The sequence below is a fragment of the Podarcis pityusensis genome (assembly GCF_964106645.2).
Source record: "Podarcis pityusensis genome assembly, chromosome: 7".
Lineage (NCBI taxonomy): Eukaryota > Metazoa > Chordata > Lepidosauria > Squamata > Lacertidae > Podarcis > Podarcis pityusensis.
The window spans coordinates 3,880,085-3,904,012 of NC_138031.1; the positions used below are offsets into that span (position 1 = coordinate 3,880,085).

Genomic DNA, 23,928 nt, shown 5'->3' on the forward strand with positions numbered 1-23,928 from the left:
GATCATCTTCTGACGCCCTTCTTCATGTGCCTCCCCATTGAGAGGTCCGGAGGGTGGCAACACAAGAGCAGGGCCTTCTCTGTGGTGGCTCCCTGTCTGTGGAATGCTCTCCCCAGGGAAGTTCGCCTGGCACCTTCATTATACACCTTTAGGCTCCAGGCAAAAGCGTTCCGTTTTAACCAGGCCTTTGGTTGACCTGATTGACATCCTATACGCTTGTAAAACGTGGCTCTTTTTGGGGGGGATGTTATTGGGTTATTGTTTTTATTCTTATTTTATATATTGCGATCTTTTCTGTGAACCGCCCTGAGACGTCTGGGTACAGGGCGGTATATAAATTCAACAAACAAATAATAAAAATAAATACTGATGATTCTTGTCATTGTTTTACTGATGATTTGTTAATTGTTTTATATGATTTATGTTGTGATTGTGATGTGCTACGATGTTATCATTCATTGTATGTAAGCTGCTTTGTGACTCGTGTGAGTGAAAATCAGCATAGAAATAGAATCAACCAACCAGTTTATTACGGTCAGAATCCAGCAGTTTAAAAATAGCTAAAAATACAACAATTTACAAGTTACAATAATTATAAGAATAAGCCAGAATAAGATCAGGGAGACAAGAGTCACTGAACAGCACGTTAAAACAACTAGAATTGTAAGTATTACTAAAGCAATCCTGTTGAAGACTGGGGAAGAAGAAACACAAGATTTCATAAACGGACTAGTAATTGTGCCTCTATAAGGTTTGCATAGAAATATAAGCATTCAAATGAAATGAAGAAACGTGGACCCCTTTCTTTAACAATGTTAATGACCAAAATCAAGACCTTGTTATATCAATAGCTCCATCTTCTCAGTGGCGAGGTTACATTAAGTAATATGTTTGAATGTCGAATGCGTTGTGTGTGTGTGTGATGATGGATACAGAACATAATGTGATTGACAGACGGGATTCTTTAAAAAAACACTTTTATTTAAATCCTTAAAACAGCCAATTCTAACAAATAAGGTACACTAAAACATCTGTTTACAAATGCTAACAGCATTGCAACAAGAAAGGGGCAAGTGCTGTAGGAGCAGAAAGATATTTATTTATTTGCAAACCGTTCTCAGTTTTCAAGTACTGCCTGTCTCCTGAATGATCCCTCTTACGCTGTACTTGAGGCGCTCAGTCCCCACTTGTGGTTCTAGGGTCCTGCCATCTCAAGCCCACCCTGTAAAACAATGACTTTTCAGGGACACCTGGAGCGTCCCTGTCACAACCTCCTATTTCAGAAATCCTTCTCTTCCAGAAATCAGATTGCAAAATGTCGTTTCCTTCCACTGATATTTAAATCACACCACTTGGTTAGGGAGGAAGCAAATTTATATCCAATATCACCACCCTGGCTTATTTACTGCTAAGGATATCTAGCACTCTAGGCATGCAAAATGGTTTTGCAATCCTGATCTGGCCCATCCTCGCAACAACCCTGTAGGGTAGGTCTTAAAATAATTTTTAATGTTTTTAACTGCTAAGCAGGTTACAGGCTGAAGGTGTGCCGGGTGGTGATTATACAGCCCTGATATTCACTCTCTTGTGCAATTATTTCCCCGAAGTTTTCTTGACCCCTTGATGTCCGTTTGAAGGGAGAACGGCAACAAACCTTTGGAAGCAGTCTGGAAATTGCTGAAGTTTTCCTGCTCTAGATTACATGGCCAAGTTTTTTTCCCCCTTCCCCTCTTCTGTTCCCTGGACGATGTTCCTCCAAAATCCACCCGCCCTCTTCCTGAAGCCTTACAGTCTGGTCCACAGGAGGCCGAAAGCGAGGGCAGCTATAAAAGCCGTGGCGGAGATTGCAGCCCTGGCCTGTTGCCCGGAGCCAACGTTGCAAAGCTCGGTGTCACAACAGTAGACCGGGCGAGTTTCACCGATCCCATCTGGCTCCGAAGGCACGCAGTTTTTGGCGCAGGATTTGGTGACGGTGATGTTTCCGAAAAAGGGGTATCCTGGAGGGAGAATGAGAGAAGGTGGAGAAGTTAGGCTTTTCAGCGATGCTGTTCTTCAAAGCAAGGTAGCTCAGTCGGTAGAACATGAGACTCTCAATCTCAGGGCCATGAGTTTGAGCCTCATATTGGGCAAAAATATCCTTCCACTGCAGAGGGTAGGAGAACACCAAAGAGAACATCAGAAGGAAATAAAGAAAACCTTTCAGAAATTTTATTAAGAACTATATAAGAAAGAGAATGAAGAGATAAGTAAAATAGGAGAATATCTAGAAGATTACAAAGGGAAACAAATAACAGAGGAAGAAAGAGAACAACTGAATAAACCAATAACAAAAGAAGAGATTCAAAGTGCAATAAAAAAGATGAAAATAGGTAAAGCCCCAGGCCCGGACGGATTTTCAGCAAAATATTATAAAATCTTAGAGGACCAACTAACCCCTGTATTGTGTGATTTTGCAAGGAGGAAATATACCAAGAACATGGAAAGAAACGCGCATAACTTTGATTCCTAAACCAGAAGCTGACAGACTAAATATTAAAAATTATAGACCCATCTCATTGTTAAACAATGATTATAAAATTTTCACAGAAATTTTGGCAAACAGACTGAAAAGAAGTTTAAAAGATCTTATACACAAGGATCAAGCTGGGTTTCTCCCGGACAGATAGCTCAAAGACAATGTGAGACATATTGTAGATATTATAGAATATTTAGAAGCTAAAAACAAAATACCAGCTGCGTTAATATTTACTAACGCAGAAAAAGCGTTTGACAACGTATCATGGCAATTTTTGTTAAAAAGTATGGAGGCAATGGGGATAGAGGGCACATTTATGAAGGCTATAAGAGCTGTATATTCTGACCAAACAGCTAAATTGATTGTAAATAATAATCTGACAAAGTCATTCGACATGCAGAGGGTTGGGCTGGATGACCCATGTTGTCCTTTCCAACCACTACAATTCTGTGATTTTATGAAATATCCTGGTTCCTATTGTTAGGGATGTTGGGAGGCCGTTCTTTGTTTAGCTGACGGCTTGCCAAATGTCCCGGATGACCTATCCGAGGTCAGCTAATAAACAGGAGCTAATAAACAGGAGATGCACTTCTGATGGCTAGAAATCTCTCTGCAACCTTGGAATGCAATGCATACCACAGTTTGGGACGGTGACACTCCCTTGGGAATGGGGAGGCAGAGAAAGACTGAGATAAGGGTGCATCGGCGGAAGCATCTCAGGTGCGCGCTGGATCAGTTGTCAAGGCCATGTGTGCCTCGCTTGAATAATAGGGGGTGCAAATCGCAAGTGGGCTTAAAATATATAGATTAATTAATCACTTAGAGCTTCTTACACCCCTGTTACGAGCTCCTGTAGTGCTCCAGTCTCATAATTTTTTTATATTTATGATTTTCAGTTTTATACATTTCAATAATTTTACCTTCATTTTAACATGTTAGAACTTGACTTCCTTCTTTCTGCGGTTCCTTAAATTTATTTTTAATATTTTCCGCATATCCAAATTAACTTAATTTGATCGTTTATTCATCTGCTTTAAATATATAATAACTGTTATATAATACAGTATATATAATATATAATATATAATATATATATAATATATAATATATAATATATAATATATAATATATAATATATAATATATAATATATAATATATAATATATAATATTTAATATATAATATTTAATATATAATATATAACTGTTATGTTACAGTAATCCTGCCAATGATCTTATCTGTTTACAGGTGGCCTTTTTTTGGTAAATATTCAATAAACCATTTTCCATTTCTTTTATAAAAAGTTTGCCGTCTTGATTTCTTATTTAACCAGTGTCGTAATGAACATCATTACATTTATATCACAACTCTCCTCCAAGGTAGGCTAAGCCGAGAGACAATGACTGGCCCAAGGTCACCCAGTGAGTAGGGATTTGAACCCCCGCCTCCCAGGTCCCAGTCCGACACTAACCACTACACCCCACTGCCTTCAGTGGAGGGAGGCAACACAGTTCGTGAAACTGCCCCCTTCTATTGAGATGAACAGATCCTCACGCTGGCCGGTGCGCCCAGAGTGGATCACTTGCGTGCAGCCAGTGGCTGCAGGATCAAGGAAGATACCCCAAGTACCAGTGGTTTTGAATGCAAATCATGAAAGTGATTCTTTAACTGTGCTTGGAGCGGGTTGGGCTAGATGAGCTTTGGAGGTCCCTTCCAACTCTACGATTCTATAAAAGGCCAATGCAGGAACAGGGGAAAGGGTCACTTTAGGCCAGCCTTTGCCAACTCGGTGCCCCTTCCGCAGGGTTCTGGGCTACAACTCGCAACAGCCGGCACAACCAATGGCCAAATGGGATTTGAGGTCCGAAACCAGGGTGCCCCTGGTTGGCGGAGGGCTGATCCAGGGTTTGGGTTGCGTCCCCACGTCCTTACCTGAATCCACCGAGTGCACCGTTATCTTGCAGTGTGTGCTGTCTGCGGAGCAGTTGACGAAAGTCAGGCAGTTGCTGAGGTCGGTGGGTTCTTGGCAGCTATAACACTGCAAACAGAGCCCTGTAAGAGGAGGAAAGGGAATTGGTACGCCAGACTTGGAGCTGCGTCTTCACCTCCGGCGGAGGGGCTTTGGTTCTGTCTGCCATTAAATGTGCCAAATCGCTGCAAGGATTGTCAGAAACTGCCATACACTGAGTCAAACCACATTGCTCCATCAAGCTTGGTAGTTCCTACACTGGCTGGCAGCTGCTCTCCATGGTTTCAGGAAGGTTCCTGTTCCCTAGACATGCAGGGGAATGAACCCAGGAATTTCTGTATTTAAAGCAGCTGCTCAACCACTGATCTATAGATCTATCTAGGTCAGTGTTTCTCAACCTTGGGTCCCCAGATGTTGTTTGGACTACAACTCCCATCATCCCTGAACTCTGGCCTTGCTAGCTAGGGATGATGGGAGTTGTAGTCCCAAAACATCTGGGGACCCAAGGTTGAGAAAGGCTGATCTAAGTAAAGGTAAAGGTAAAGGACCCCTGGATGGTTAAGTCCAGTCAAAGGCGACTATGGGGTTGCGGCGCTCATCTTGCTTTCAGGCCGGGGGAGCCGGCGTTTGTCCACAGACAGCTTTCCAGGTGATGTGGTCAGCAGGACTAAACCGCTTCTGGCGCAAAAGAACACTGTGACGTAAGCCAAAGCACACAGCAATGCCATTTACTTTCCCACCACAGTGGTATCTATTTATCAACTTGCACTGGCGTGCTTTCGAACTGCTAGGTTGGCAGGAGCTGGGGCAGAGCAACGGGAACTCACTCCGTCGCGGGGATTCGAACTGCCGACCTTCCAATCAGGAAGCCCAAGAGGCTCAGTGGTTTAGATCGCAGCGCCACCTGCGTCCTGGACAGATCTATCTAGTGAGCCCAGATTCATGAGTCGTAAGTTGAAGCTTTCCTTTGTCTTTCATCCTGAGACATCAAGCACCAAGAAACCATGGGTTCATGCCATGGAGGCTTACTCAGAGTAGAACCACTGAAACTAATAATTCCAGGTGGATCACGTCCATTAATGCCAATGGGTCTACTCTGAGTAGCACTAACACCGGCTCCAACCCCATGTTCTTCCCCTCTGTCAAATCACAGACTGAAAGTTCTTATTACTAATAATTAATTCTGTTAATTCCTCTGTCACAGAAGCCATTCAAGAACTTACTTATGAGGACCCCACAGCTTCACAAAAAAGGCTGAGCCCTGTCAATTCTATTCTTGTTGTTGTTATTATTATTATTTGTATATTTGTAGATCTCAGGGTGGCTCACAACAGAAATACAAGATAAAAAACACGAAATGCATAATGAAAACAAGGACGGGAAAAAAACAATAACCAACCCACCCCTCCCACTTTAGATGTGATTTCAGCATCGAAGGTGCTTAGGCTGCATTTTAAATTGCATTTTAACCTGTATTTTAAATTGGTCCCCCCCATTATGTTTTTATTGTAATTTTACTGGTGTTAGCCGCCCTGAGCCTGGCTCTGGCTGTGGAGGGCAGGGTATAAATAAAATTTATTATTATTATTAGGCTAGAACAGGGGTAGGCAACCTAAGGCTCGTGGGCTGGATGTGGCCCAATTGTTTTCTCAATCCAGCCCACGGACGGTCTGGAAATCAGTGTGTTTTCAAATGAGTAGAACGTGTCCTTTTATTTAAAATGCATCTCTGGGTTATTTGTGGGGCATAGGAATTCGTTCATATTTTCCCCCCAAAATATAGTCTGGCCCACCACATGGTCTGAGGGACGGTGGACCGGCCCCCTGCTCAAAAAGGTTGCTAACCCCTGAGCTAGAAGACCCGTTGGTTCCCTTCCAATTCTACAATTCCACGATTTCTAAGAAATCGTAACCGTAAAGGTAAAGACCATTAGGTCCAGTCGTGGCCGACTCTGGGGTTGTGGCGCTCATCTCGCTTTACTGGCAGAGGGAACCGGCGTACAGCTTCAGGGTCATGTGGCCAGCAGGACTAAGCCGCTTCTGGTGAAACCAGAGCAGCGCATGGAAAAGCCATTTAAGAAATCGCAGAGCACCCCTGAGATTGTACAGAGTGCAGCTCCAGATTCTCAGTCCTTGGGTGGCCATAGCCGGCCACAACACCTCCTTGAGGGCAGGGTTCAGCTTCTCTTTCCTTCACACAATCATTCCAGTTTCACAGCCAAGCCACCGGCAACACCCCGAGATAGAATTGAATCTTACCAAGTTTTAAGGATGCCAGGAAGGCCAGCGCAACAGCCAGGAATGCTTTCATCCTTGCAGGCAAACTCTGGAGGGCTTCTGAACACTCCCAGGCGGCTCCTCTGTGCCCGTTCCCAGTCCCTGCCAGGCTCTGCTGGGACCTTATTATATACCTGGCCACAGCCCTTTTCCTGTCCTGCGCTCAGCTGTGCTGTCAAGGAGAAAGGGCTCTCTCAGTCGGTGAGAAGAAGATATGCCTTTGTTTGCGGCCACACCTCCTCCACCCTCCACCCTATTCTTCTAGGGACATGCCCAGGAGCGAACAAGAGGGAACAGAGAGGTGTCAGTCAGAAAAAAAAGAAAAGAAAAAAGCACGCAGGCTTGATCTGGGACAGAAGTAGACCTGAAGGTTTACCCGGAGCTCATTGTTGGAAATCTGGGCAGACAGTCCTCTCTGAGTCCCATAGCTGTCAACTTTTCCCTCTTTTTGCGATGAATCCTATTCGTAATAAGGGAATTTCCCTTAAAAAATGGGAAACATTGACAGCTATATCTCTGACGCACCTTCTTGTCTGCTGGGGTCTTGGGCCTCTGACGGTGCAAAAGCCATTTGTGGTGAGGGTTATCGATACCGGTGAATTTTTCAACTTTCCACTTCCCCAAATGAGGGGTGCGAAAAACTGGTAGCATGACTTTGGCCTATTTTGGTCAAATCAATGCAATTTCGTTTTGCTTGGTATGTAAAATTGCACCGATACCATTAAAAATGATTGCCCCAGTACTTGCAGTTATGTATTGTTATTGATTGATTGATTGATCGATATTTAGGATTTTGCCTGACATTTTAGGAGGGAAAAGTAAAAGTCTTTCGTTTTGTGAAAGCTGTTTCTGTGTGTCACGTAGACTCACCAAGCTAGATATTGTGCAATCATCAAAAAACAAAAGCAAATTTGAATTCCTCAAACCCCCAAAGCATATTTTGCAAGAAGAAATTTGCAAACGCTAAATTTTGGCCCCTGAAATGAGACGCTCTATTAATGCAGCCTCGTTAATGCTGCGTAGAGGCGATATTCTGAAAATATTGGCCCGTTAAGATTATTATTCCATCACTGTGTTCAAGGTGGTGAATGCGGATGGCTCAGTTTCGTACAAAATCAGAGCCCACGGAGACTTCATACAGTAGACGAGTCTCGAGGGATGGAAATGTGGAGATGAGGGTTTGGCGAGGAGAGGTGGGCTTTTGGTGGCAGAAGTATCTCGAGGGGATGAATGCAACACCCACGCAGGACAATTCAGTATAAAATCAGAGCCTGTGTACATAAGAACACAAGAAGAGCGGTCTCCTGTTCTCACAGCGGCCAGCCAGATGAGGGAACCCCCAAGCATAATTCAAGCACAAAAGCATCTGTCAGCTCCTCTGCTTTCCAGAAACTGGGATTCCTTTTTCTTTTTCTTTTCTCTTTATAAATACATCTTTATTGGTTTAAAATACAACCTTACAATAAAGTGTAAGGTTACAACAAAGTGTAAAGTACAACAAAGTTAAGCACAGAAAAGAAAAAGAAGAAGAAGAAGAAGAAGAAAAAAGGAATTCTCCGCCTCAAAAAGTACAAAAAGTTTAAAAGTAACTAGAAAAGAAAAAGAAAATAACAACTAAAAGCACCAGATATTTATACAACATCATGTCTTATCCAATAAAGTCTTCCAATCGTTCTCATTCTACTTTTTCTATTGTCTTGATTTTATCACACAGTTTGTTTTATATCTTTTTCCGTCAGAAACTGGGATTCCAAAGTATTACTACCTCCTTCTGTGGAGGCAGAGCATAGCCATTGGGGCTGGTAGCCATCAATCACAGAATTGTAGAGTTGGAAGGGACACTGAGGGTCATCTAGTCCAACCCCCTGCGATTGTCCTCTCCCCCTCCGTGAATCCGCCAAATCCTCTTTTAAAGCCTTCCAGCTTGGCAACCGTTTTTTGCATGTGTACAGAACCTAGCAGTCTGCTGGTAAACCAGGAAAAATTTTCATTGGCAAGTTCCCACTGTGGCACAGGCAGCTCAGACCTGCGGGCATAGGGCACTATATAAATTCAATAAACAACAGCAGCAGCAGCAGCAGCAACAACAACAACAATAACAACATACTTCTCCTGGTATGTCCCACGGAGGACCTTACAGTCTTCAAACAAAAACATCTTGGAGGTCCCGGGCCGCAGGGAGGTTAGGCTGGCCTCAACCAGAGCCAGGGCCTTTTCGGCTGTGGCCCCAACCTGGTGGAATGCTCTCCCACGACTTGACATCTTTCCGCAGGGCCTGCAAGACAGAGCTGTTCCACCAGGCCTTTGGCCAAGTCACAGCCTGACCCCCTCCTTCTGTAATCCTCATGGAACTCTAGCCCAATGGTTGCCATTAATTTGACTCTGAATTGATTTTAGAATGAATTGATTTTAGAATGCATTTCAATTAATTGATTGTGATTTTATGTAAATTGTGTTACTTTTATTGTTGTTAGTCGCTCTGAGCCCAGCTTCGGCTGGGGAGGGCGGGATATAAATAAAATATTATTATTAACGATAACAACGTGGGTGTACGCGGCATGCTCCCAGGTGTAACTAAGACTGCAGCCTTAAGCACAGCAGACTTTTTATTCCATTTCCCCAGGGCCTTCAAACTCTGCTGGTGCTTTATATTTTCTCGCTGCTCGTTTTTCCCAGCCTTGTTGTACGGTAATAAATCACTCCATCCTAAGCGCTAGTCAATCTTTTGGGCCAAGATGGGGAGACACTGGGAATAAAAAGAAAAGCATTCTTTGCTCTTGGCTGAGTTTCTCTTGAAATGTTTTGTCTCGAAACGACACACCTTCCTAGGCCTCAGGCCAGAAAAAACTCCTTTTTTTGGGTACATTTTTGGGAGGGCAGGGTGATCTGGAGAGATAGAGGATAAGGGCCCCACCTGAGAGGGGCACACCTCTCTCACAAATACCTGTCCTTTTGTCAAGGCTTTGGTGCTCATCTGCTGTGAACGGCCTCTCCTAAACCCAAAGTGACATGCCGCTATGAGGACAATGATTCACGAGGTTCAATATTTTTACAAGCACTTCTGGGTGACCTCGTAAAACGCCTAATTTTTGTGCCGATTCACGGTGATTCATGTCCCCAAAAGCAACAGGTAATTGGCTCAGGGTGCCCCAGACTGGAGTCCGCAGCAAGTTCTTATGCCGATTCACGGTATTTCATGTCCCCAAAAGCAACAGGTAATTGGCTCTGGGTGTAGCAGACTGGAGTCCGCAGCAAGTTCTTATCCAATCTCCACTGAAAATATGCAGAGCAGCAAAGAGCCTGCAAGAATTTTTTAAAATTTTCATTACAAATTTAATTGTTTTGGTAGGAAAGTGGGAATATCTAAATTAATGGTTCTTATTAGTCTGAGTAGCACCGAGTTAAAAACAAAAGAGGAATGTAAATGGGCAAAATGGATGGTAACTGCAGCCAGACAGGTTATAGCAAGTAGGGGTGAGTTAGGGGTGTACCAATGGAGGAAAAAAACTGAATAATATTATAATTTTAGAATATCTAACTGTGAAGATACACAGAATGAAAGCGATTAAGGTCAGTGAGAAAGAGGAGGATTGGTTTGAGAAGATATTGAATTATGTAGGTAGGTGTGAACAATTTGGGGTAATTAAAATGTTAAAAGTTAAATAAACCTTGTGGAGGGAGGAGTGTTAACGTATATAAAATTGTACATATGGTTGATTTGACTATGTTATTATTGATTATGTATACCCAATGTATCAGCCGCCTGGGGTGGTGGTGGTTCACTGTTTGTGTTTTGGTTGTTGATAAAAAATAAAAATTTTAAAAAACAAACAAACTTTATTTTAAAAATAAAAATAAAAAAGAGCAACCAAGTGTTGTCTTCTGGGAAGAATGCATGTACAGATGTTAAGTCTTGCATGCAGTCGTACACATGGCATCAAAATGGGCTTGGGAAATACTTTACGGTACAGATTCAAGTCACATCCATGCAAGGTCTGCTTCAGTTCAAAGTGTTAAGATCATTTCTCCATATGCCTTTAGCATATGCGGCGCCAGACTGCAAAAAACTGCCCGGTGCCCCCAATTATTTTTTTTTGGGGGGGAGGCCAAAGTTGTTGAGCGTCTTTTAGGGGGGCAGCTCAGAGTTGTTTGGGGGGAGGCACACAACCAAGAGAACACCTTAAAAAGCAGAGACATCACCTTGCCAACAAAGTCCGTATAGTTCAAGCTATGGTTTTCCCAGTAGTGATGTATGGAAGTGAGAGCTGGACCATAAAGAAGGCTGATCGCCGAAGAATGGATGCTTTTGAATTCTGGTGCTGGAGGAGACTCTTGAGAGTCCCATGGACTGCAAGAAGATCAAACCTCTCCATTCTGAAGGAAATCAGCCCTGAGTGCTCACTGGAAGGACAGATCCTGAAGCTGAGGCTCCTAGACTTTGGCCACCTCATGAGAAGAGAAGACTCCCTGGAAAAGACCCTGATGTTGGGAAAGATGGAGGGCACAAGAAGAAGGGGACGACAGAGGACGAGATGGTTGGACAGTGTTCTCAAAGCTACCAGCATGAGTTTGACCAAACTGCCGGAGGCAGTGGAAGACAGGAGGGCCTGGCGTGCTCTGGTCCATGGGGTCATGAAGAGTCGGACACGACTAAACGACTAAACAACAACAACAACGCAACACTCTCCCATGCCGCTACGGGTGGAGAGCAATCCCTGCAGAGGCTTGGAAGGGAAGCTGTGTGCCTCGTGTGAGCAGCAGGCATGTACTGGGCGGGCCTTTCGACGGTCTGCCAATCCCAGGCGCGCAGGAGGGCGGAGCCGGCCGGCGGCCTCAGTGCCCGCAGCAGAAAAGCCTGCGGCGTTCTGATGGGCTCTGTGCAGCTCGGCAGCGGCTGTCGGCTGGCCTGGCTCTTCATCACTGGACTCCAAATCTTGGCCCTGGACTCTCAGCCTGGTGCCCCTGAGAGCCTGGCATGCGGGTGCCCCGCACCCCTAGCGCCTATGGATAAGTTTGCCCTGTTGGCTGCTGTGACTGATGTAGAAGGGAAATTACTGCACCACAGTGGTACCTCTGGTTGCGAACGGGATCCGTTCCAGAGGCTCATTTGCAACATGAAAAGAACGCAACACGCAGCGGTGCGTCCGCGCACACATGGGTTGCGATTCACCGCTTCTGTGCATGCGCGTGATGTCATTTTGTGCATCTGCGCATGCGCGAGTGGCGAAACCCGGAAGTAACCCTTTCTGGTACTTCCAGATCGCCACGGGACGTAACGTTAAAGAACGTAACATGAAGCGGACGTAACATGAGGTATGTCTGTACTGTGAATAATCAATATAAATCGAGACCCTATGGAGCCTGCAGGAATTTATCTTAGCTATTGCACAGTGGTAAGTAGAAGCCGTATGGAGAGTGCTCTTGAATTCAAATCCTGATTGCTGGACTAGATGGCCCATTGGCCTGATCCAACAGACTCTTACTGTGTTCTTGAGATTAATTAGATCCTTCTGTATCCAGCACTTTTCATGGCTCCCACCCCACTCACATTTCCCTGCCCTGATATGCTGTTATATCCCTGCCTCTGACCTTCACTCAGGGGCGTAGCTAGTTGCTCTGGCACCCGGAGCGGTGAGGGAGGGGCGAGTCGCCCACAGGCGTGAGCAACCCCCCACGGGGGCGCCATGGTGATTTGTGTTCCAGGGTGCTACGATGATCCGTGCATTGGGGTGCCTTGGTACTCCACCCAGAGGGGCAAGGCGGCAAGCTGCCCATGGAGTTCGCCTGGGCACCATGTCACTCCCGGGAGAGACGTGTGGCTCGGGCGCACTGCAGGCCAGGCCCTGCGGTAAGTGCCGACCCCTGTGGTGTACCATTTTGTCACCCCCCTCAAGGATGACACCTGGGGTGGACTGTACCCCGCTTCCTACGCCCCTGCCTTCATTCCTCCAACTCAACCATCGTCAGAAAACTGGAAGAAAACTCTGTTTAAAGCCCTTTATGGCATAGGACCCTCGTACCTACGGGACTGCCTCTCCCTCCCACGGAGGACCTTACGGTCTTCAAACAAAAACATCTTGGAGGTCCTGGGTCACAGGGAGGTTAGGCTGGCCTCAACTAGAGCCAGGGCTTTTTCGGCTGTGGCCCCGATCTGGTGGAACGCTCTGCCACAAGAGACTAGGGCCCTGCAAGACTTGACATCTTTCCGCAGGGCCTGCAAGACAGAGCTGTTCCACCAGGCCTTTAGCCAAGGCACAGTCTGACCCCCTCCTTCTGTAATCCTCATAGAACTCTAGCCCAATGGTTGCCATTAATTTGACTCTGAATTGATTTTAGAATGAAGTTATTTTAGAATGTATTTCAATCAATTGATTGTGATTTTATGTAAACTGTGTTATTTTTACTGTTGTTAGCCGCTCTGAGCCCGGCTTTGGCTGGGGAGGGCGGGATATAAATAAATTATTATTATTATTATTATTATTATTATTATTATTATTATTTTCTGATACTACACCTCCCATTCTCCCTTGCTGACCCCTAATCCTGAAACTGCCTCCTAAGACTTTGACCTCTTTCTCTTCCTTCAAATCATTCAAATGCACGATTCATCCTCCGGTAACCTCAAGGCTGGATTACTGCAATGGGCTCTAAGCGGGTCCTCTCTTGGAGACTACAGCTGCTGCAAAACACTGCGGCTAGATTGTTGATGGGGGCAGACAGCATAATACACAACTGTCACATTTTAAGGGGGGCAATCTGGATTGACAGAAGCCTCCACGGTTTAGGATGACAATCCCAGAGGTTGCATTTTGGCTCCCATGCTTGGGCTGCACCAAGGCGCAAGACCAAAAGTCGGGTGTTTTCTCATACAGATTTGTGGTGCAAGTCAGTTGGCTCACACTATAGAATCATAGAATCATAGAATCATAGAGTTGGAAGAGACCACAAGGGCCATCGAGTCCAACCCCCTGCCAAGCAGGAAACACCATCAGAGCACTCCTGACATATGGTTGTCAAGCCTCTGCTTAAAGACCTCCAAAGAAGGAGACTCCACCACACTCCTTGGCAGCAAATTCCAATGTCGAACAGCTCTTACTGTCAGGAAGTTCTTCCTAATGTTTAGGTGGAATCTTCTTTCTTGTAGTTTGGATCCATTGCTCCGTGTCCGCTTCTCTGGAGCAGCAGAAAACAACCTTTCTCCCTCCTCTATGTGACATCCTTTTATATATTTGAACATGGCTATCATATCACCCCTTAACCTCCTCTTCTCCAGGCTAAACATGCCCAGCTCCCTTAGCCGTACCACTAGAGTGCAAGCCCAAATGTTGGAGGGTGTGAGACCGGTTCTGAAATGTTTCCACGGGCTGCCCATATGCTACCTGGCCCAGTTTAAGGGTCTTGTATTAATTTGTAATAAATTAATTAATTAAGAGACGCGGGTGGCGATGCGGGTTAAACCACAGAGCCTAGGACTTGCCGATCAGAAGGTCAGAGGTTCGAATCCCCATGACAGAGTGAGCTCCCGTTGCTCGGTCCCTGCTCCTGCCAACCTAGCAGTTCGAAAGCACCTCAAAGTGCAAGTAGATAAGTAGGTACCGCTCCGGCGGGAAGGTAAACAGCGTTTCCGTGCGCTGCTCTGGTTCGCCAGAAGCGGCTTAGTCATGCTGGCCACATGACCCGGAAGCTGTACGCCGGCTCCCTCGGCCAGTAAAGCGAGATGAGTGCCGCAACCCCAGAGTCAGTCACGACTGGACCTAATGGTGAGGGGTCCCTTTACCTTTACCTATTAATTCGCAAGGTCCTTAGCAACTTTGATCTGGGATAGCTCAAAGACTGCTTCCCATCACTGCTTGATCACGGAGGTTGAAATGATTAAAACCCACTTCTTCTGCTTGAGCCGTTCACTAAACCCTTTAATCCAGGGTTGGGGAGACTGGATCTAGGCAGTGACCCAGATCTTTACCTTCTCCACCCACCCCACCCAATGGACCACATTTGACAGGTGGGTGGACACATTTGTGAATAGGCCATAATTCCTACCAAACCAAGAACAAGTCAGAAGATAACATCCAGTATACAATCAGCTAAAAGGCATATTTGCACCCATCACATTTTGCTCTCAGGTTAGAATCCTGCGTGCTGGTTTCCCACGCAGGCACCTGGTTGTGAGAACAGGAAGCTGGCCTGATCCAACAGGCTCTTCTCTTGCTCTTACAGGTGAAACTAATATATGAGATAGACTCATAATATATGAGATAGACTCATGACATGCAAAGCGAGATGCGTCAAGCCTTTATTTGTTATCATTGTGATGATCGTGGCGTACAGCTGATAGAGCAATATTGGAATGCATTGCAGAAGAGCTGAAGGCTGCTATTGAAGCATCCTGGTCTCCCATAACACCTCAGCAGTGCCACAGGCTGATAGCATCCGTGCCACGCCGCATTGAGGCAGTAATTGATGCAAAAGGGCCCAAACCAAGTACTGCGTACATGTGCATGCTTCTACTTCTCAGAGGTCCAATATTGCTCTATTTGCAGCCCTTGTTTTGCTGATTTCATTTAATATTCTAATTTTCTGAGATTGTTAATTTGGGGTTTTCATCAGCATGATCATCACAATTATAACAAATAAAGGCTTGACATATCTCGCTTTGCATGTCATGAGTCTATCTCATATATTAGTTTCACCTTTTAAGTTGAATTACTGAAATAAATGAACTTTTCCACCATATTCTAATTTTCCGAGTTTCACTTGTATGTTGAGCGCTGAGCAGGCGATCCAAACACACAATGCAAGCGGCTTCTGTAAAGGTTTGGTGATGGAAATCGCGTAAACCCTGTCTTCTGGGGGGAAAAAACCACCCTCCTGCATTATCAGAGGTAATAATTTCCCAGGTCCTGGGGTCCCGAAACGCCTGCCTTATCTCAGCAGCCTTGAGGGAAAGTTATGAAACAGGTCCATTAAACTCAGGTCAGTCCGTGGTTTATGGATTGGAGAAGTCCAGCTAGTGTTTTTCCAGAGCAGAATGTCCCCTTCAGCCCCAGTACTTGTCAATTGGGAAAGGATGATGATGGGAACAGCATGCATGGTTGACCTAAGACTCTCCAGCTTTTTAAGCTATAAAACCATGCTCTAATGCGGATTGCTCCCGCCTGACGTTCCAGCCAGTCAGCCCTGCCCACTGCCAGGATACTCCATTGCAACCCCCTTCCCACTTTCATTTCTGCGCTGCCAACCTCTGCTGTACTTGTGCCCGAACCTTGGAAGCAAAAGGAAAGACAATGACACATTTATTTGCATCAGTGTGAGTGGGGGAACGTAAGGCAGTGGCTTTGAGGGAAAGGCAGAATTTTCCACTTTGGGGGATTTGAAGGTTGCTCATAATTTTGAAGGTGGGCCTCGGGTGGTGGTGGGTAGACAGGGAGAGAGAGGTGAAAAGATGTACTACTACTACTACTACTACTACTACTAATTTATTATTTATACCCCACCCATCTGGCTGGGTTTCCCCAGCCACTCTGGGCAGCTCCCAACAGAATATTAAAAGCAAAATCAAACATTTAAAACTTCCCTAAACAGGTCTGCCTTCAGATGTCTTCTAAAAGTAAGATAGTTGTTTATTTCCTTGACATCTGGTGGGAGGGCGTTCCACAGGGCGGGCGCCACCACTGAGAAGGTCCTCTGCCTAGTTCCTGGTAACTTCACTTTTCGCAGTGAGGGAACCGCCAAAGGCCCTCGGAGCTGGACCTCAGTGTCTGGGCTGAACGACAGGGGTGGAGACGATACTGGGCCTTTGAGGCTGTTTAGGGCTTTAAAGGTAGCACCAACACGTACTGGGAGCCAGTGCAGATCTCTCAGGACCAGTGTTATGTGGTCCCGGTGGCCACTCCCAGTCACCAGTGTAGCTGCCGCATTCTGGATTAGTTGTAGTTTCCGGGTCACCTTCAAAGGTAGCCGCACAAAGAGCACATTGCAGTAGCCCAAGTGGGAGATAACTAGAGCAATTCTTGGCATCCGTCTGACTCAAAAGACAATGGAGTGCATCACCAAGGGCGAAGCCTGGGCAGAGTGTGTGGGGGTCCTGGGCTACCAAGGCGACAAACCCCCACCCCTCTCTGCCTCGCTGTTGTGGTCCAAAGGAAAGCAGAGCGAAATGTTTGGCACCAGCTTGGCTGCAGGAGTTGCTGGAAGGAGGCGTACAAGGTGCCATCCAGCCTTAAGGACTCCACTCTGGATGTGTACAGCGTTTACTCCTTAGCCTTTTCTTCTCCTGAAGATACCCTACAATGCAGCAGAGGTTGAGGAGCAGAGTTTTCCTTCTTCTAGATGGGCTCCTTTCTCAGGTTGACAAGCTCCACCTGCCCCTCATTTCCCTCCATAGCTGTGCTGGGCCCGGGGGTAACCCATGAAATGTGGTCCAGGACGGGTCCAGAATCTGAAGGTTCCGCTAGGAGTCAGTTCGACAGGGCCAAGGCAGGACACGAGGCAGGAAACCAGGCAGGGACAGGTACAGAATCTCAGGCAAGATCTAGCATACAGCAATGTTGCTCCCGCAACCTGGGGCGAGGTCCGACAGCCTTTTATCTTTGTCTGGGTAACGGCCAGTCCTGATCCCCTGGTGACTCACCTCCCTGTTTCATCCGAAGGCGAACACTCCTGCGAGTACTCAGGTCTCTCCTTCTCTCAGACCTGAGTCTCTGCAGCTCGGGATACATTGGTGGGTTACTAGACCCAGAGGCCGCCTCAGCCTACCCTGACCCAACCGGTAGTGGAGCAGCTGTAAGTGATGGCCCAGCTGAAGGCAACGAGGTCATCCCCACATCTGGAGCCAGGGCAGGCTCAGGCCCCTGACTCGGCCTTGCTGGTGCTTGTTGCAGGGGAACCTGTGCAGACTGGGACTCTTCAGGATCAGGCCCCAGATTTGGTTCAGATGATGCCCGAGGCAAAGGATCCAGTACAGACTGAGACTCCTCTGGTTCTGAGTCCGAGCCTGAGTCCCAGGCCATTACAATAGCACATGCAGAAACCACTTTCTTGACTGTTGGGCCAGCTCTTGGGCTTGTCCACTCAATGCAGCCATATTTCTGTGATATCTCTATGTGAACTTGGAAAGGGACTTAACCAGTGCTATTTTTCTAGAAAAAGAGGTGCAAAAACTCTCTATGAATGCCTCTCTTCTTCTCTTACAATGCCAATGGTGCCTACCTTGACAGGTGCCAGAACTGCGTTCTGGTGAGTTCCGGCTGGGGGAAAACAAAGCTCTGGACTTAATGTTCCCTCTGGGGGTATTAATGTTTGCATTCATGAGTGCTTTGGTTTCGTAACGAAAGGGCAGGGCTCTCTTTTCACCAGGCGTTCGTAAAACAGCTCTCGGTTTCTGCCAGGGAGAATTATGTGGAACAATAGAACCTTCTTCCTCTTGTTTGGGTGACAAGGCAGGGGCCACGATACGGTCCCTGGGGCAGGGTGTTGCAGCCGGCTGGTGTTTTTCCAAGCCGCCCAGGCAGAATGTCGCCTCTCCCTTTGCATCGCCACCCATGAACGCCTGCAGCCTTCTGCACTTGCGTAAGACCGTCCGCTGAGACTCTGCACCAGGCGGCAAAGTCACTGGACCCTGGAGTCTTGATCCAGGGTGTCTGCGTGACTAATCAAGAGCCATGGGGAAATGTTAAAGGGTAACAAGCCGTACGAAATAATATCTTGCTTTGACAGGTAAGATAAATTTGGCTGCAACGAAGGAAGGCTGCTTTATGCAAGGTCAGAGTATTTGTCTCTCATACAATCACAGGGCTGGAAGGGACCCCTGTAATCATCTAGTCCAACCCCTTGCAGTGCAGGATCAGTATCCACTACAGCAGCCAACACTTTGAGGCCAAAATCCAGGATGCTATCTTCCTGGGTGCCATCTTCCCGTTTTTTATCACCAGAACATGGAGGCCATTTGGGTTGCTGTGATCTCGCACTGTGGTTCCCCCCTCCAAGTTTTTTTTTTGGGGGGGGGCACAATGCCCAAGAACGCACATTTTGGGGCACCACATAGATTAGATAAAGGGTAAAGGGACCCCTGACCATTAGGTCCAGTCACGGACGACTCTGGGGTTGCGGGGCTCATCTCGCTTTACTGGCCGAGGGAGCCGGCGTACAGCTTCCGGGTCATGTGGCCTGCATGACTAAGCCGCTTCTGGGGAACCAGAGCAGCGCACGGAAACGCCGTTTACCTTCCCGCTGGAGTGGTACCTATTTATGTACTTGCACTTTGACGTGCTTTCAGACTGCTAGGTTGGCAGGAGCAGGGACCGAGCAACGGGAGCTCATCCCGTCACGGGGATTCGAACCGCCGACCTTCTGATCGGCAAGCCCTAGGCTCAGTGGTTTAGACCGCAGCGCCACCCACGTTCTTTTTTGGGGCACCGCATGAGATTGCAGCCCCCCAAAAGCTTTCCTCAGGGAGGAATTGCGCCACGAAATCATGCGAGATTGTGGCAAGCAAAATGGCAGCCGTTCTCTTGTGGTGAAATATGGGGTGTCTTAGGCAAAGATCACAAGATGACCTGGCTGGTAGCCAGATTCTGCGCCCAGATTTGTAGGCACAGATCATCCTCTAGAATAAAATAGCTTACTAAGGAAATGATGAAGTCGCCCTTTGGGGTGCCTCAGGAACAATTTTTATGGTAGCCCAAATCTCAGTTGTACGGGTGTATGTATATATCCCAATTTTAACTCATGAACTATTGCTGCAATCTGCTCCGATTGTATATTTTATCTTTATGAACGCTGTTTTTTTTTGTGTTATGAGAGCTGGTCTTTGACCGTAATAAATTATCTATCTATGGGATGTCCTGGTTTTCCTGGGGAACTTGGGGACTTTGCAGTGGTAGAACACCTACGTACTTTGTATGCAGAAGATCGCAGGTTGCATCTCCAGCATGAATCCTGGTGGGAGGGTCTCACCAGCTACCAGTCACGGTGGCTATTCTCTGCCTCCATGGTTGGAGGCTGGAGCACTTCTGAATCCCAGTTGCAGGAAGTTACAGGAGGAGAAAGTGGCTCTTCCACTCAGGACCTGCTTGAGGGTTACCTATTAGAGAGGCAGTGTGGTGTAGTGGTTAAGAGCGGTGGACTCGTAATCTGGTGAACCGGGTTCGCGTCTCCGCTCCTCCACATGCAGCTGCTGGGTGACCTTGGGCTAGTCACACTTCTCTGAAGTCTCTCAGCTCCACTCACCTCACAGAGTGTTTGTTGTGGGGGAGGAAGGGAAAGGAGAATATTAGCCGCTTTGAGACTCCTTAAAGGTAAAGGGACCCCTGACCATTAGGTCCAGTTGTGACCAACTCTGGGGTTGCGGTGCTCATCTCGCTTTACTGGCCGAGGGAGCCAGGGTACAGCTTCCGGGTCATGTGGCCAGCATGACTAAGCCGCTTCTGGCGAACCAGAGCAGTGCATGGAAACGCCGTTTACCTTCCCGCTGGGGTGGTACCTATTTATCTACTTGTACTTTGATGTGCTTTCGAACTGCTAGGTTGGCAGGAGCAGGGACCGAGCAACGGGCACTCACCCCGGCGCAGGGATTCGAACCGCCAACCTTCTGATCGGCAAGTTCTAGGCTCTGTGGTTTAACCCACAGCGCCATCTGCGTCCACAAATAACCCAGAGATGCATTTTAAATAAAAGGACACATTCTACTCATGTAAAAACACGCTGATTCCTGGACCGTCCGCAGGCCGGATTTAGAAGGTGATTGGGCCGGATCTGGCCCCCGGGCCTTAGTTTGCCTATCCATGTGTAAGACCCTTGGCTGACAGGTCACCCCTACTACTTTTAATCTCTGCTGCGCAAGAAATTCCTCTTATTCATTCTTCACATGCTTGTGTGATTTTATCCTTTTGTTGCTTGCGTTAAGCTGCGTGCACGTATCTTTCAACAGCCATAAAGCTTGTGTCAACCATGACCTCCTTTGTTCCGACTGCATTGTACACCCGGCAAGAGACACACTTCTAAGAACCAGTAAAAAAGGATGTTTTGCGGAGCTTCCTGATCAAACTCTGGAACCCATTGCAAGGATCCTAACATTAAATTCCTGCAATAGGAAGGCTGCTGACCCAGTGACCTCAAGGAGAACATATTGGTCTCCTGGAACGCACTCCCCCAATCCACCCTCCTTTGCAGCTATTTATGATCACAGGCCAAATAGTTTTATGGCTGCTAGATGGCCATCCTTTCAAAGGTAACTTAGTTGGTCTTTAAGGTGCTACAGGAAGGAATTTTTCTATTTCGACTATGGCAGACCAACACGGCTACCCATCTGTAGCTTGATAACAGCTGATGGTTCATCAGTGGGAGTTAATGGTAGGAGACAGTCTCCAGATAGCCAGGAATTTGTCTCATCAGATTGTGTCAGTGCTGAGAACTTCCAGCTAGGGCAGGGGTCAGCAAACTTTTTCAGCAGGGGGCCGGTCCACTGTCCCTCAGACCTTGCAGGGGGCCGGACTATATTTTGGGGAAAAATAAATAAATGAATTCTTATGCCCCACAAGTTACCCAGAGATGCATTTTAAATAAAAGCACACATTCTACTCATGTAAAAACATGCTGATTCCTGGACCGTCTGTGGGCTGATTTAGAAGGTGATTGGGCCGGATCCGGCCCCTGGGCCTTAGTTTGCCTACCTATGAGTTTGGGAAAAGGTAGTGAAATTGCTCAAAGCAAACTTTTGAATTTGTAGGAATGCCGTGAGAGTTTTGGGTGCAGTGAGTTGGTTGAAGGGTGTGCATCTTAGGGATACGTTGGAGGAAAACAGCCACAACTTTCAGCATGTAGAGATCCTTCGAAATCTTATTCTTTATTACTTTTTTAAATAAAGGTTTTCTACGCCGCTCATAAAGGTAGGATGCTTTTGGGTAGTTTGCAACGAAGAATACAAATGCAAAGAAGAAGGAAACACAACACAGAATCAACCGCAATGTCTGAGCAGGGAGTCAAAGCCTGATAATATGAAAACTGCTTAATTTCTTCTTATTCCTTATCTAGGGTGGCCTGTCTGTTTCGGGGAGAGGTTGCCAAAAGGGTGCAAGGAAGCCCACCAGGCTGTGGGGATAGCAGTTAATCTGTCAATTTCGCTTTCTCCCGCTTTCTCATTTTCCCAATCTTAAACCCAACTGTACCAATAATTCCTCATGAAAATTCACAAGCCTTTTTAGTGTGACTTTCATGTGTTTGCAGAACAATTTTCACGACCTTGCAATTTTGTAAGTTATTTCCACCAACAGATTCATTTGTATCCACATCTCACCCTATTTATATTAATCCCAGTACAACTTTTCTGAGCTAGACACCCATGTTGCAAAATCCAGCAAAGTGCTCCCTTTGAAGGCGGGCTGTATTTCAGCTCCTATATTGTTCCAAAAAGGGCAAATTACGTATGTTTGCCTTGAAATCCAGAATGAATTGAATTCGTCTCCCATCCCTAATCACACCTCCATTTTTATTTATTTTCCTCCTTCCTTCCCTGCCTTGCCTGTTGCTCTGCCTCCATAGAGATAGCAAAGCATTCCAAGATCTTACGCTCAGATCTTGCTTTTGGGTTTCCCAATAGAGGCATCTGGTTGGTCACTGTGAGAAGAAGATGGTGGACTAAATGGACCACTGGCCTGATGTTCTTAATTCTCATCCTCCATGAAGGGGCATTTCCGTGAGGAATCCCAGAGTTTACAGGGTTAATAGCTCAAGGGAAATGACGTCCTGTTCCCCTGATTGTGAACTTACTTTCACTTTCTGTTTTGGTTGCAAAGGAAAGGCAACATGTCGTCGCTCTCACCTGGCTGACTTATTGTTTTGCTGCTGTCCATTAAAGCTTCGCAGAATAGAAGAAGCTGTGTACGAGAGTTTTACAGTCTTACCTCGGGATGAATATTCTTCAGGTTAAGCGTTTTCGGGTTGCGCTCTGCGGCGACCCGGAAGTAACGGAATGCGTTACTTCCGAGTTTTGCTGCTCGCACATGCGCTCAACATGACGTCACGCGCATGCGCGGAAGCAGCAAATCGCGACCTGCGCACGCAGGTTGCGTTTGCTTCAGGATACGAACGGGGCTCTGGAACGGATCCCGCTCGCATCCAGAGGTACCACTGTACTGCCGTGCTGATAAATCCTTACACACAGACACACGGCTGCTGAAGAAACTCTGCTATAGCCGGGAGAAGCGCAACGACTCAGCACCGCGCAGCGAAAGCGCGCTGGGCGCCATTGCATTTCCTGAAGAGGATGGATCCGACACTCAAAACAGACAAGTCAGTTCCCAGTTTCACTCAACAATTTCAATATCTAACTTCCTGCAGTCTGAAGCGGCAGAGATCACGCACGAATGAGTTTACTACCCTAATGCTATTGGGAAATTTGCTAGAGGGGAGCGGATTCTGAATATTTTAGAGCTTAGAGCCGCAACATCTAGGTATGATGATTTGCTTCCTAGGCTGTTGGGAGTTTTTTTAGAAGACGTTTTAAAAATCCAGCTTTTGACGGAGCTCTGTCGCTGGACCACATGCTCACTCACAAGGTGAGCAGAAGGTAAGATCATCTCTGCCCAAGTGAAAGGTAGGTTCTCAAATACTCCTGTCTGTCAACATCACTCAGAAGTGGCATTTAACTTGATTGCACAACCCCTAGCTTTTGAGCCTGCAGAGGGTTGGGGACAGCCCTGCTTGTTATAGAAAACTGGGACATCATCAGCCAAAATCTATTTAAATATAGTATCACCATTTTCAAAAATCTATGGGGCGGTCATAGGGAAGACACAGCAAGCTTGTTTTCTGCTGCTCTGGAGTGTAGGACTCAAACGAATGGATTCAAATTGCAATTAAAGGAGATTTTCAACTAAATACGAGGAATAACTTTCTGACAGAGCTGTCTGACAGTGGAATGGCTCTCAGGAGGTGATAGACTTTCCTTTGTTGGAGGTTTTCAAACAGAGGGGTTCTTTAGCTGTGATTCCTGCATTGAAGAGGGTTGAATTAGATGACCCTCCAACTCTACAATTCTATTTTCTAATACTTTGCTATGACACCTGAAGAATCATCAAGTTGGCCAACACCTACGCCCTACACCGGAATGGGGTTTGGGTGTGCCCAGCAACTCCCATAATCCCTAATAAGTAACTCTAGAAAGACATCCA

At 46.5% G+C, this 23,928-nt stretch overlaps 1 protein-coding gene across 1 annotated transcript; it reads right to left on the reverse strand.

Annotated features, from left to right (window-relative positions):
- Positions 1–1,721: 1,721 nt before the first annotated feature.
- LOC308480919 (ly6/PLAUR domain-containing protein 2-like) lies at positions 1,722–6,932 on the reverse strand. Its single transcript, XM_081012913.1, has 3 exons — positions 6,743–6,932; positions 4,448–4,567; positions 1,722–1,997 (listed from the first exon to the last, which is right to left on the reverse strand). The coding sequence occupies exons 1-3, from the start codon at positions 6,792–6,794 to the stop codon at positions 1,786–1,788; spliced, it is 384 nt and encodes a 127-aa protein (XP_080869039.1). The 5' UTR covers positions 6,795–6,932; the 3' UTR covers positions 1,722–1,785.
- Between the last annotated feature and the right edge of the window lie 16,996 nt (positions 6,933–23,928).

What these genes read in the sequence shown, in the direction of transcription:
- LOC308480919 (XM_081012913.1), bottom strand. Translation starts at nt 6,794, where the DNA reads ATGAAAGCATTCCTGGCTGTTGCGCTGGCCTTCCTGGCATCCTTAAAA. An exon ending in CCTGGCATCCTTAAAACTTG is followed by an intron (nt 4,568 to 6,742) that starts GTAAGATTCAAT and finishes CTCCTCTTACAG; the next exon opens with GGCTCTGTTTGCAGTGTTAT. An exon ending in GGTGCACTCGGTGGATTCAG is followed by an intron (nt 1,998 to 4,447) that starts GTAAGGACGTGG and finishes TTCTCCCTCCAG; the next exon opens with GATACCCCTTTTTCGGAAAC.